This window comes from Pelobates fuscus, chromosome 3 (assembly GCF_036172605.1).
Source record: "Pelobates fuscus isolate aPelFus1 chromosome 3, aPelFus1.pri, whole genome shotgun sequence".
In the NCBI taxonomy this organism is placed as follows: domain Eukaryota; kingdom Metazoa; phylum Chordata; class Amphibia; order Anura; family Pelobatidae; genus Pelobates; species Pelobates fuscus.
The window spans coordinates 15,193,188-15,207,439 of NC_086319.1; the positions used below are offsets into that span (position 1 = coordinate 15,193,188).

The window sequence follows — 14,252 nt, forward strand, 5'->3', positions numbered from 1 at the left end:
ACAAAAATATGTTGGAATTGTTTCGAAATGTATGTGTGTAACACAAGGATGGATTCACTGAGATCCCTGAATGGGATTAAACACAAAATGTATCACAAACCTTCTTATAACAGAGATCTGTGCAGCCCTCTTCCAGTGCGCCCAATGTTAACAGTCAGTCACTGAGCCAATACCTCTGTTTACGTATATGAATGCAGGTATATGTGTGTGTCTCTGTGTGTGCATACGGTAAACGAAAGGTGTTGTGGTCTGTGAGGTGACTGTATAACGGTATTAAACCCCAACATTTCAGCTGGAAAGAGGGATATTTTCAATTTAGGGGTGTGAGTAGGGGCGGGACCAGGGGGTTGGGCTGTTCTGGGTAGGGGTGTGAGGGGTGGGACTGTTCTGAGAAATTTTAGGTGACTTACTAATTTTATATAGCTAAAATTTAAAGGGACACTATAGTCACAAAAACAACTACACCTTGGTTCTATTTGTTCTGGTGAGTATAGCCTGTCCCTGCGCTCTTTTTGCAGTAAACACTGTCTTTATTTAACTAAAATGTAATTTATAAGAAGAACAGTGTATCTTAGTTCCACAGACTGATGTCTAAACACATTTATTGTAGTTTAACCCATTGCTGACGTTAGGGCGTGCTATGCCGTCTTACAAAAGGAGGACTTTAATACTGTTAGGGCCCAAAAAGGGACTGTCTCTCCTAAATAGGGACACTCGGGAGGTATAATATGCTGAATGTGCAGATAAATGTGTACTCATATATAATAATATATATGTATGTGTGTATCTGTGTGCTGATAGTGTCATGTACGTGTGTGCAAGGATATATATGTGTGTCATGTATTAGGCCATATTATGGTATGTGTGTGTGTGTGACAATGTATTGTGTGTGCGAGGATATATATGTGTTCCATGTATTAGGCCATATTATGGTATGTGTGTGTGACAATGTATTGTGTGTGCGAGGATATATATGTGTGTCATGTATTAGGCCATATTATGGTATGTGTGTGTGTGTAACAATGCATTGTGTGTGCGAGGATATATATGTGTGCCATGTATTAGGCCATATTATGGTGTGTGTGTGTGTGTGTGTGACAATGTATTGTGTGTGCGAGGATATATATGTGTGCCATGTATTAGGCCATATTATGGTATGTGTGTGTGTCTGTTTGACAATGCATTGTGTGTGCGAGTATAATGTGTGTCATGTATTAGGCCATATTATGGTATGTGTGTGTGTCTGTTTGACAATGTATTGTGTGTGCGAGGATATATATGTGTGCCATGTATTAGGCCATATTATGGTATGTGTGTGTGTCTGTTTGACAATGCATTATGTGTGCGAGTATAATGTGTGTCATGTATTAGGCCATATTATGGTATGTGTGTGTGTCTGTTTGACAATGCATTGTGTGTGCGAGTATAATGTGTGTCATTTATCAGGCCATATTATGGTATGTGTGTGTGTCTGTTTGACAATGCATTATGTGTGCGAGTATAATGTGTGTCATGTATTAGGCTATATTATGGTATGTGTGTGTGTCTGTTTGACAATGCATTGTGTGTGCGAGTATATATGTGTGTCATGTATTAGGCCATATTATGGTATGTGTATGTGTGTGTTTGACAATGTATTGTGTGTGCGATGATATATATGTGTGCCATGTATTAGCCCATATTATGGTATGTGTGTATGTGTGTGTATGACAATGTATTGTGTATGCGAGGATATATATGTGTGTCATGTATCAGGCCATATTATGGTATGTGTGTGTGTGCGAGGATATATATGTGTGTCATGTATTAGGCCATATTATGGTATGTGTGTGTGCCTGTTTGACAATGCATTGTGTGTGCGAGTATATATGTGTGTCATGTATTAGGCCATATTATGGTATGTGTGTGTGTGTGACAATGCATTGTGTGTGCGAGTATATATGTGTGTCATGTATTAGGCCATATTATGGTATGTGTATGTGTGTGTATGACAATGTATTGTGTATGCGAGGATATATATGTGTGCCATGTATTAGGCCATATTATGGTATGTGTGTATGTGTGTGTATGACAATGTATTGTGTATGCGAGGATATATATGTGTGTCATGTATCAGGCCATATTATGGTATGTGTGTGTGTGTGTGTGTGTGACAATGCATTGTGTGTGCGAGTATATATGTGTGTCATGTATTAGGCCATATTATGGTATGTGTATGTGTGTGTATGACAATGTATTGTGTATGCGAGGATATATATGTGTGCCATGTATTAGGCCATATTATGGTTTGTGTGTGCCTGTTTGACAATGCATTGTGTGTGCGAGTATATATGTGTGTCATGTATTAGGCCATATTATGGTATGTGTATGTGTGTGTATGTGTGTGTTTGACAATGCATTGTGTGTGTGAGGATATATATGTGTGACATGTATTAGGCCATATTATGCTTTGTGTGTGCCTGTTTGACAATGCATTGTGTGTGCGAGGATATATATGTGTGCCATGTATTAGGCCATATTATGGTATGTGTATGTGTGTGTATGTGCGAGTATATATGTGTGTCACGTATTAGGCCATATTATGGTATGTGTGTGCCTGTTTGACAATGCATTGTGTGTGCGAGGATATATATGTGTGCCATGTATTAGGCCATATTATGGTGTGTGTGTGTGTGTGTGTATGACAATGTATTGTGTGTGCGAGTATATATGTGTGCCATGTATTAGGCCATATTGTGGTATGTGTGTGTGTGTGTGTGTGTGTGTGTGTGTATGACAATGCATTGTGTGTGCTGTTCTGAGGGTATATGTGTGAGATTGCCTTATCGCCATGCCTACCATTTGTTGTCATTTATTAAGCGATTCAGATACATTCAAATTATTTAGGAAGTTCACTTATTCTGAATTATCCCAGACCCAGAATTCTAAGTTCCCCAAACTCTCCAAAATGCTGTAACTTCGGGCATTAAATCCTCTGCTTTCTGCGACTCTGTGAGAGCTCATGTTTTATGAGGGTAAACTCAGCTGGGGGGCAGGAAGGGGGATTAATGGATGAGATCAAGCAGTCAGCCCACCTGTGGGCCTCTGGTTTCCTAATTTAAAGCAAATGCTCAGAAGTGAGCTGTGCACATCATTTGCCACAATGTTTCCATAACGTACCCAGGGGAGCAGAGGCTGCATCCCTCTCCTCTCAGTTTGTGGTCCTGACTCCCTAACATGTTGTGCAGTTACACAAAGTATCAACACACATTGTACCCCAGGGCTTTGCTAACAATAAAATCCTGCAAAGTGTCCCAGAGAGCCTCTGCTGTACTCCCCTTGCTATCCCCCCACTAACCCCATGTAGACTTCTCAGCCCCCCTGGTGCTTCCCAAATTCTCTTTTTCTTTGGAAAGGCCAGTGCTGATCTGCTCATTCCCCTGCCCTCCCTTCAGAGGAAACTCCCTCTGTGAAACCCTAGAACCTCCTACACTCAGATCTGACTCAGGAGTCTGTCCCAGGTCCCCTCTCAGGATTGGGGATGAAGTTTCTGAGCAGGATGCTGTCTCTGGCTGTGATTGTGTTTCTCCTGCAGAGAGGTGAGTGCTGGGGGGCACAGCTGGCAGTAGTTAGGGAGCAGGCTCCACATAATGTGTCACTAAGTTTGGGCATGATGCTGGGCATGACACTGAGGGCATTCAAATGGTTAAACATCTGCATGACTCATATGGACCAACATTGTGTAGTGAGCTTAATTCATAGACAAACTCTGTGTTTCTTATCTGTGTGTGCTGTGTGTTTATTTGTGCATCTGTTTTTGTATTTCTTACATGTATGTTTATGTGGTATGTGTGTATTTGTGTGTCTCTGTGTGTTTGTGTGTATGTGTGCGCTGTGTGTTTCTCTGTGTATCTGTTTTTGTGTTTCTTACATGTGTGTTAATGTATTATGTGTGTATTTGTGTGTCTCTATGTGTCTGTGTGTCTGTGTGCGCTGTGTGTTTCTATGTGTATCTGTTTTTTTATTTCTTACATATGTGTTAATGTATTATGTGTGTATTTGTGTGTCTCTATGTGTCTGTGTGTCTGTGTGCGCTGTGTGTTTATGTGTATCTGTTTTTGTATTTCTTATATGTGTGTTTATGTGGTATGTGTGTATTTGTGTGTCTCTGTGTGTCTATGTATGTGTGTGTCTATTTGTCATATTGTGCTCTGACCTGATGGACCCTGTGAGATAAAATTATTTGTGGATTAATATTGTTGTTAAAAGTAACAAACAGGAACAAAATATTAGAAATAAACCTCCAACCCAATGAGGATAATAAAAAAACTAAACTAAAACAACCCTTTGTCCTAAATATAGTTTGTTTATGTTTTAACTGTTCCAGTGATTTGTGTCTTCACACAATATATATTCCAGTTTATTCTGACAATCTGATGATGTGGGGGAAGAGAGAGAGAGAGAGTGTTGGGGGGGGGGGGGTGGGGGGGGGGGTTGGTGGATTTATTAGGGTACTGTAAGTGTTCTGCCATTATCTTTCACTAATATAATGTATTTATATCAAGGAAATAGGGATAACATTATATGCTAATGCTTTCATCCATGCTGCTCTGGAACTCCCACTGTTAAACCTTTTATTGCCAATTGCTGCACTTTCATTCAGACCCCTGGCACTGACAGGGTTAAAGAGAAAGGGAACCCCCAACTTATTGCTGGGCGCCCATCTGGCTCTCAGTGGGTTACATCTGCTGGTTTAATTATTCAGATCTACTTATGGAATATATATTATTGTGCCAGTCACTTAGTGTGGGGGGGCAAGGGGGAGGGGGGGTTATCCATGGGCAATTTACAGAAACAAGTTGGTTATAATGATCAATAAGTGGTATCTAGTTTATAAAGCACCAACATATTCCAAAGTGCTGTACAATAGGTGAAGGACACATACAAATAACTGCAATAGGAGGTTTGCCGTATCCAGTGGAACATCTTTCATATTTGTAAATGAATTAAAGTGGGATTTTATTTATCTATTTATTTATTTTTATTATTATTATTTATTTAAATTCCGATTGATATTTAATTTATGCCTGGCACTGGGGGGAGGTAAATGAATGAAATTAGCTTTCTTGTTTAATACGTTGAATACACAGAGTTCTACGAGTATAGATTAATTCTAGAGCACAGTTCTAAAGATGGTGCAGTCACCATGGAAACTGGTAGAACGGTCCTGCAGATTGGGTCGGTTTACCCGAATGCCCCAGAACTGCTCATTATATGAAACCCCTATTAATAGTACTATGTGCTTTAGCTCCTAATCTTTTCCAACTATATCTTGGGATAATAATGTAATCCAATTTCTCAGTAAGTAAGTAAATGGCGTCCGTGGACTCCAGCCACCATAGCCACTTAGTTGAAATGAAGTTGTAATGTAAATGGAGTGGTCATTTAATGTCAGATTATTTCCTGAATTAAATCGCTGGACTGACTGTTAGGAAACAATTCCTGAAAGATTCATTTTAGGATAGTTCTATGTTGGAGCCCACAGGCTCAGTGATGCAGGGCCAATCCTCGGTGCACAGGGTGCACTGCGCCCAGGCACCAGGGAGCTGAGGCACTAGGGTCCAGGATTACCTACTCCCTCGCCAAAGGTAAGCCTCAGAGAGGGTGAAAGAAAGACCCTTATATACCTCAGTAGACCACCTAACCCCCCACTACACTCCTTATCCCCCATTATATATCCTAACCCCTAATATTGAACTCCAGACTACACCCCTAACAACCACTACTGCTCCTATACCTCGTTACAGCTAACCTGACTTCGGTTATTAGCACCACTACTGCCCCTAACTCTCCACTACTGCCTGTATACCCCACTGCTAATACCCCTAACCCACACTACATATTCCAACCCACCACTTCAGCCCCTAACCCACAGTACATATATCCCACTACAGCTCCTATTTCCCACAACACCTCCTATCCCACACTACTGCCCTTAGGCCACACTAAAAACCTCTATCTCCCATTACAGCCCCAATTCCCCACTATAGCACCTAACCACCAACTACTGCCACTTAGCCCCACTACAGCCCCTATACTCCCACTAAAGCTACCTAACTCCAATTACTGCCCATAACCCCCACTATAACACCTAACCACCAACTACTGCCACAAAACCCCACTGCAGCCTCTATAGCCCCACTGCAGCTACCCAACTCCCACTACTACCCCTAACCACCACTACATCCCCTAACCCCCACTATAGCACCTAACCACCAACTACTGCCACAAAACCCCACTACAGCCCCTATACCCCACTGCAGCTACCCAACTCCCACTACTACCCCTAACCACCACTACAGCCCCTAACCCCCACTATAGCACCTAACCACCAACCACTGCCACTAAACCCCACTTCAGCCCCCCTATACCCCCACTACAGCACCTAACCACCAACTACTAAACCCCACTACAGCCCCTAACCCCCACTACAGACCCTAACCCCCACTACAACCCCTATACTCCCACTACAGCTACCTAACTTCCACTACTGCCCCTAACCCCCACTATAGCCCCTAACCACCAACTACTGCCACTAAACCCCATTACAGCCCCTATACCCCCACTACAGCCCCAACCTAAACTGTAGCACCTAGCCCCCACTACTGCCACTAAACTGCACTACTGCCCCTAACCCCCACCACAGCCTCAGATGTAAGCTCATGGACTATCTAACTAAGCACTTTGTATAAGAGAGCTTCAATGGCTAGATCTCAGCTTACGGGCAGGCCCCTCTCTACTTTTTGCATTTGTCCGTGCATATTGTTTGTTCTCCCCTAATTGTACAATGCTGCAGAATATGTTGGCGCTTTATAAATAAATAAATAATGGAGAGACTGAGTCATTGCCATAGAAACAAGCATGTCTTTATTGGACATTTGTAAAGGGGAGGGGTTAGTAAGATGATCGCGCCCACCTAAGGCGCCGAAAAAATTAAATCTGCACCCAGGCGTCTGTGACCCTAGGATTGGCCCTGCGGTGACACTAAAACTTACAGAACTGGGTCACGTTGGGAGCGTGTAGGGAGCCCTGAACCCAGTGATATATTAACAGTTTGACTTCAGTGAAAGGAAACTTCCCAGGTCTGCTTCTCCCAATACACAATCACAATACTTATACCGGATGAGGCATAGTACCAGTACCAGAGTCACAGTAATTTATACGTATATAGAACAAACATAATGAAATATTTACGTTAGGTATCAATTCATTGAACGCTAACTGATCCCTTGAGTTACAGTTTGGGAGTTTATTCACTAAATAGTTAATTGTGATAAAATACAAAACTGAAATTTTAAAATCTAAGCCACAATTACTTCTCGTTATCTTTATTAGCAAATAGTGTGTTTTGTTTTAAAAGGTGTTTGTTTTTCAAATTCACCCCATTCAGTCTTGTGAATTCATACACAGTGTAGTTAATATATTTAGATTTATTTAATTTTATGAAATATTTTACCAGCATGGTCCACAATACATTGTGGTGACAATATTGTTGTTAATCTGAAACACTGAGAGTAATAATTATAAGCTGATAACATGTCATTGATGCATTTATTACTTTATGAGATTGTGTTGTGTGTTTAGCAGCAGATGTAACCATTTGTGTGTGAGAGTTGGACTGTGTGCTGTGCTGGAATTACATTGTATCCAGTGACTGGTAGGACAATGTGTACCCATTATTGCACACCCACACAGGCACCCACCCACCCCCTACCTACCTACCCAGATTATTTCACATTTGGCTTAGAAGTTTGTTTTGAGCATCTGAGTGAGAGAATTAAAGACAAGGAGGGGGTAATCTGTCTGTTTACATCCTGTTTGTACATCAAAGGCCCCAGCAGAGTGTGTAATACAGAGTAACATGACCCCCGGATCCCCCTACACAATGCCTGTCTATTAGCAAACATCATTATCCCCATCATTTGGCCACTCAATGCAGATCCCTGTCCCTTGATCTTCATCAATAGTGTCTGCTCTTAATGTCCCTGTCTTCAAGGAATTGTTCATTTAAAGGCCGGTTATCCCTGGTTGTAATTATTAACCACAGCTCACATTATAGGCTGGCTGTACCCGCTCTCCTCCATTAAATGACTTTAACATTTGTTCAGGTTGCCTCTGGCCATTTCCATCTTCTAGAAAGACTTGCGAAAGAGCTTTTCGTTACAGCCCCTGGGGTCCAGGACAACTACTGTCCCCATCACTCCTGTTCGGAGTTCAGGCTACGACTTACATTGTGATTAAGAAATCCATTACAGGAAATGTCTGACTCCCCAGCTACGGTGTGGACAATGTTCACCTAGGCAGTCAGTGGAAGCATGATGGGAGTAGCAATCCATGATGACCTTTGTGTGTGTGTGTGTGGGGGGGGGGGGGAGGGGTTGTATTAATGGGATTGTTGCACCCTGTAAAGACACATATACAGCGCTACGGAATTTTGCTGGTGCTATATAAATAATAAAATAATAATATAGACCTGAGTGGGGGCTCACTGAAGGCAAGCTGCTGTGTTTTTGCCTCCTCTTGACTTTTTAGAAATACAGTTTTTGACTCATCTCCATGTGATTGGGGTTTATATAAAGTTTAATCCAGACATGGACCCTGTGCTCACTGCACCAAGTGGGTTATCATCTATATCTCACAGACGAGACATAAAATAGGTCAAAACGTTTATCTGGAAATTATGCACCTGGGAATCTCAGGTTTATGACTGTAGGAGTGAGATTATTCTCATATCCAAGGCATAAAGGGTCCTAGTGTAATGGCTATAGTTTGGTAGTGGTAGTTTGAGACTTCACGCAGCGACTGAGCTTTGTCCATGTTCACTGCTCTGGTAAATTCTATTTAAAATGATGCTCAACAAGACTCAATCTCGTCGACAAGTTGCCCTGTATAAATTAATAAATTCTTTGTACAACGCCGGCATTAGGCCTCGTGCTGTTCATTGTGATAAATACTCAAAAAAAGTGTTCAAAGCACCATGAGATCCTATTTTACAGAGATGTTGGTACATACATGGAACAGATTTCCAGGAATGGCGGATGCAATAGAATGTTAGGGAATGCAGAAATGCTTATTGTTATCCCAAAACACAAAGACGTATGAAAAAATAGGCCTATTTATACCAAAATGGCATTTCTGTGAAGGCCAATGAAAGAGTAGTTAGTTATCTATGTTTTTACATATATGTTCATATGAAGAAACCAATAAGCCAAAAGAAAGTATTCTCACAGGACTCCCAGTGAATACTATAGCAATAAAGACACGTCCCAACAAACAAAATCAACGTTACGACCCAACTGCATCTTTATCAAGATCTTGTATACTGCCTGTGTGTGCTTTCTGTGCTGGGCAGTGGGCACCAGGGAAGCACCCAGATATTGTTGAATATTTAGTATTTCAATATGGAGTGTGTGTGTGTGTGCGCGCGTGCGTGTGTGTGTGTGTGTGTGTGTGTGTGTGTGTATACATATGCATTTGCAATCATTTTTTTATTAGAATGATGGGCACAGCATCCAAATGCCATATTTGCCAAATCTCTGCACTCACGAAAATATAAATGAAAGAGCTCCATATTATATATAGGGTGATGTTCTTTCTCAAGTATTTCTGCTATTTCTCATTGCGTTCCAGTAACTTCTGTTTTACTCATTAATCCCTGCGGTTATTTATTCGGAGAATGGATTTCAATGATGCAAACAATTTATGTGTATTGGTGGTCTCATGGAAATGACTCCCAGCAGAGCTGGTCAGAGGCATCTAGGCAATTGAGAAATGTGTGGTGTAGTCTTTCAGTTATTCCAATAATAAAAAGCCAAAGACATTACAAGATGAAACAAAATAACCCTTCCAACGCAGTTAAATATTAAATCATAAATCGCTGGTAAGACCACACCTTGAATCTGCTGTGCAATTTTGGGCACCTGTTCTAAAGAAGGATATTATGGCACTAGAAAAAGTGCAGAGGCGGGCTACGATATTAATAAAAGGAATGGAACATATCAGTATGTAACTATGTATAGTGTCAGGAATACAAATGTGTATTCCTGATACTATACTTCTAAATAGCAGTTTTGTCCCCCCCCCCAACTTCAGTTAAAAAGGTGGTTTACTAACCTCTTTCTAGCACCTTGTGGGTCATGTGTCCTTAAGGGGTTAAAGGTAGTTCCTGCTCCCCTCCCAGAGCTCTTATGTCTCTAGAATTTACTGATTTAATTTAACGAAGCAAACTGTGTAGCTTCCTTTCAGACTGTTTATCAAGTCTGTGAAGTAGTGATGGTATCCAGTAGTTAACGTTTTATTTGAGATTGGGCCATGGCATGAAGGACGAATGACGAATGTGCTATAAATGATGGCGGAATGAAAATACATTTTGTTAGCTGGATAGACAAATCCATGTCGATATGGCTTCTCTTTGTTTTCTTAGTCAGCTCCCCCTGAAATTGAAACAATGTGAAATAATGAAGTGCGTTATCACCAGGGGAGATCTGGGGTTTAATTCCCATGGTCTGGTATAAGGAAGTGGGTGATCTGTGCTTCCGCTGGCTCAGATCTCTATTTGTGGCTTCTCTTTGCTGATGTTCTGTAGTTGGGACTCAGGGACATGGACCTGATGCCACATCTAGACACTCACAGCCAGTAATTCCTCTCACCAGAAAGGAGGAATGGACGGGTGGTGTGTGCCACCAGAAGTACAAATCGTTTCAACCTCATCGTATCTTCTAACCTTTTACTCAGGACAGTCCTGATGTGAAAGCCTTGTTTGGTGAAGTCATGTCCTCCAGTGATTTCCTTCTTCTATGGGTCATTGGAGATGAATAGATTCTGCTGGCTTATCAGTGATGGTCCATGTTGTGTCAGCTCAAATTTACTTGTGCGGCTGGTTTGAAAGCACAGTACTTCTCATCCTAAGGACTACTGAGAGAATTTGGGACTGGAAGACAGTTTAAAACATTAATTTTGGAGTTACACCTCTGTTTGTTTATACAGTTTGTATCCTGTAGACTCAGTCAGGTACTTACCATACACATCACATTTACAGGTGCTCCAAAAGTCACTTCTCATGGTATCAGTCTTTTGTCCCCTTCTCATTAGTCTGAGTTCTTATGAGGTCAGAGTGACAGATGTAATCTCAATACACAACATGATCATACATTGTGACTGGACGTCATCATTATCTCTGAGTCCATCGTATCAGAATAGATGAGATAAAGTCCTATTATTGCTCTTTCCAATGGACACACTTCTGTTTTTACCTTCTGATCTGTGTTGACATACCTGGAAACATTAAAACTAAAGTAAGCTGATATCTCTGTATTTTTATTCCTATTGAGAAAGGGTGAAAAAAAACTTTTTAGATATAAGAGAATGGGAGAATCCCCAAAAAAACAGTTAAGAAAATGTTGACCACAAATCCGCTCTAGAGTTTCTCTGGAGACCAGTGACCTGGAAGACAGTAAATATGTGACATACTTGGGGATTTGTGTGGATGGAGTATAGAATCCATTGGACTGTTGGAACCTGAGGAGGTATTATAGAAGCAAATTCAATTGTCCCACTGCTGCTCAGACAGGTAACATTATCTCACTGAGTATCATCAATGTGGATTGTTCAGTCCACTCGAAGAGATTTAAATGTAGTAGAGGGAGATCTATCTTACTTCTCCCATTATTTTACAGTGTTTATGTACAAATGAGTTCACTGTCTCAGGCCATTCCAGATACCTCCTTCATGCAAACAATACTCTGCCTATGTTGTGGAAGATGAAGCTCCATCCAGTGATGCTTCCAGGTGGATCAAAAGCTGGACCTTGACTTTTTTAAAATGTACATCTTTCCAGCCTATCAGTAAATAACCGCCAGATGGCTAAATCCGGATAAAGCACGATTTAAAGATTTATAACATGTTTTATCATTTTTCATAGTGTTGTTAATCAAGCAGAATTCTTAATGTAATTTTGCTACTAGATATCTGTGTGCGCCAACCTCTCCATTAAAATTTATATTTATTAATGGACATTTTAAATAATTATTCCAAGTCAGGAGACATGAATTAAAATGTTTTGCCAGTGTACGGATTTTATTGGTAGTATTTTTTATATGAGTTCACTTGAGATGTTTTATTATAAACTCAGGTTGGACGGAGGACGCCATTTAAATTACGATGAATTAAGTGTTAGTATGTTATTTGTGCCAAATTGCCCGTACAGTCAGCGTTTGCAGCTTCTGCCAGAATTGAATACACTGACTTTTACATCAGATATCTGGAAATGTTTTTTGTGTATGGGTATAGTTTAGATTTGTCAAAAGAAAAATATTCCAGTAAAAGTTGGTGAGGACAGAGTGTGATTTTTTTATAGAGAATTAACTTAAAATAGAGGTTTCTGGTAGAAGGAGAAGATTTCTAAGAGAATATGGGTGATTTCTCAGGATCTAGGGCAGATTCTTGGTGTCAGAGATTGACAGATTCTTGGGATGTTAGGGCAGATTTGCATATTATCTCTGAATATCCGGATTCTTTGCAGGGAATTGTAGAAATAATATTGTAAAGTGCTGCGGAATTAGTATAATAAAAGAAAAGGGTAGATTCTAAATGTGTAAAAGAGCAGCTTTTCAGGGTAAATGTGCAAAGTTTCAGGGCGAACGAATGTGCAGATTCAAAGAGTCTCAGGGTGAATAGGCAGATTCTCAGAGTAAATGAGCAGATTCCCATAAAAAACATTCTAGCAGTGTCACTTTCTAAATCTAGGACCCGTTATCAGGATTGTTCAAAGTGAATTTTAACTCCAAAGTAACCGAACTGTGAGCATAACTGACTTGGACAACTTGTCTGGTTTGGCTGTTTTGATGTAACATTTTTTTTTTATATATAATTCTTTATTTTTTCATCTTGGTAGACATAGTGATAGCTCGTTAGCATATTAGCTTGTGCAAAAGTCAAGTAACATGTCATGCATTTGAACATTGTTATATAATAAACAACCATAGACATTGCACATTCATTGTAAGTCACATCTTCGTCACCGTCCACCAAGGAGTTTTGAATTAACTCTGCACAGTAACCGGTTAAAGAAAAGAGGGGGGAGTAACGGATAGGGAGGGGAGGGAAGGGGGAGGGGATCCTCAAGCGGAGATCGGAGTTTCGTCTGGATTAGACTGGCTTACACTCGGGGTAGGTCAGGAATGGTAATGCCTCCTGTTCCAGTCTCAGTCTTCTCTATCAGTGGCCTTCCAGGGTTCCCAAACCTTTTAATATGTTTGTATAGTACCTCTCACTTTTGCAGTGAGGTGGTCCATAACGTGGATGTCTCTTATTTTGTGTATCACCGTTTGGATCTGGGGGATTTCGGGTTTAAGCCATGCCTGTGCCATGGTGAGTCTAGCTGCCAGGGTGATTTTACGGAGGAGTTTTTGTTCCCTTCCTGTCCAGTCGTCCATTGGTCTGGACAACAGGTACACCCATGGGTCAATGCCTACCCTTCTCTGGAACACTCTGTCTAAGAGGTGTTCTACTTCTCTCCAAAAGGCCTGTGCCTTTGGGCAGTCCCACCACATGTGCCTGTACGTCCCTTTATGTCCGCAGCCCCTCCAGCACAGGTCATCAGGGATTTTGCACATGTGGTATAGCTTCACTGGGGTGGTATACCATCTAAACATGGTTTTGTAAGCCTGTTCCTGTTGTGTAACGCATATCGAGGTGGCCTTATTTGCTTCCCATATGTCTCTCCAGTCTGTGCCCTCCAGGGCCCCTCCCAGATCTGATTCCCATTGGGTCGTGTAATGTAGTTCCCCCCAATCAGTGTTATTGGAGCTAAGGTGTGCATAAAGTGATGATATGAGCCCTTTCGGGGGGTTTTCTTTTAGGCACATTTTTTCTCGAAACCCGTTGGTGTAGTCCGTGCTGCAGTTTTTGCTAGGTTGTGTTGTGCGAAATCCCTGATCTGTATGTATCGAAAGAAATCTGAGGGTGTTAGCCTTGTCTGTTCTGCCAGGGCTTCGAATGTTAGTACCTGGTCGCCCTCATACAGGTGGATTGCCCGCTGTAGGCCCGCCCATCGCCGGTCTCCCGGTGCTGAGTGCCACATGGCAATCTGGGCTATCTGGGCTGTGAGGTAGTAGTTGTGGAGATGGGGCAGGCCTAATCCTCCCCCATCCTTGGGTCTATACAAGACATTCCTGGACACCCTGTGTCGCCATATGAAATTTCCTATAGTCTTT

The 14,252-nt window shown here is 41.4% G+C and overlaps 1 protein-coding gene across 2 annotated transcripts in view; it reads left to right on the forward strand.

Moving 5' to 3' along the window:
* Nucleotides 1–3,420: 3,420 nt before the first annotated feature.
* FBLN1 (fibulin 1) overlaps nucleotides 3,421–14,252 on the forward strand; it is a 57,669-nt gene continuing 46,837 nt past the window's right edge. Inside the window, exon 1 of one of the 2 annotated variants that reach the window (XM_063446746.1) lies at nucleotides 3,421–3,578. In XM_063446746.1, coding sequence (XP_063302816.1) covers nucleotides 3,521–3,578 — 58 coding nt within the window. In that variant the 5' untranslated portion in view covers nucleotides 3,421–3,520. The remainder of the gene's footprint in view (nucleotides 3,579–14,252) is intronic. The other variant, XM_063446745.1, reaches the window with a different exon arrangement.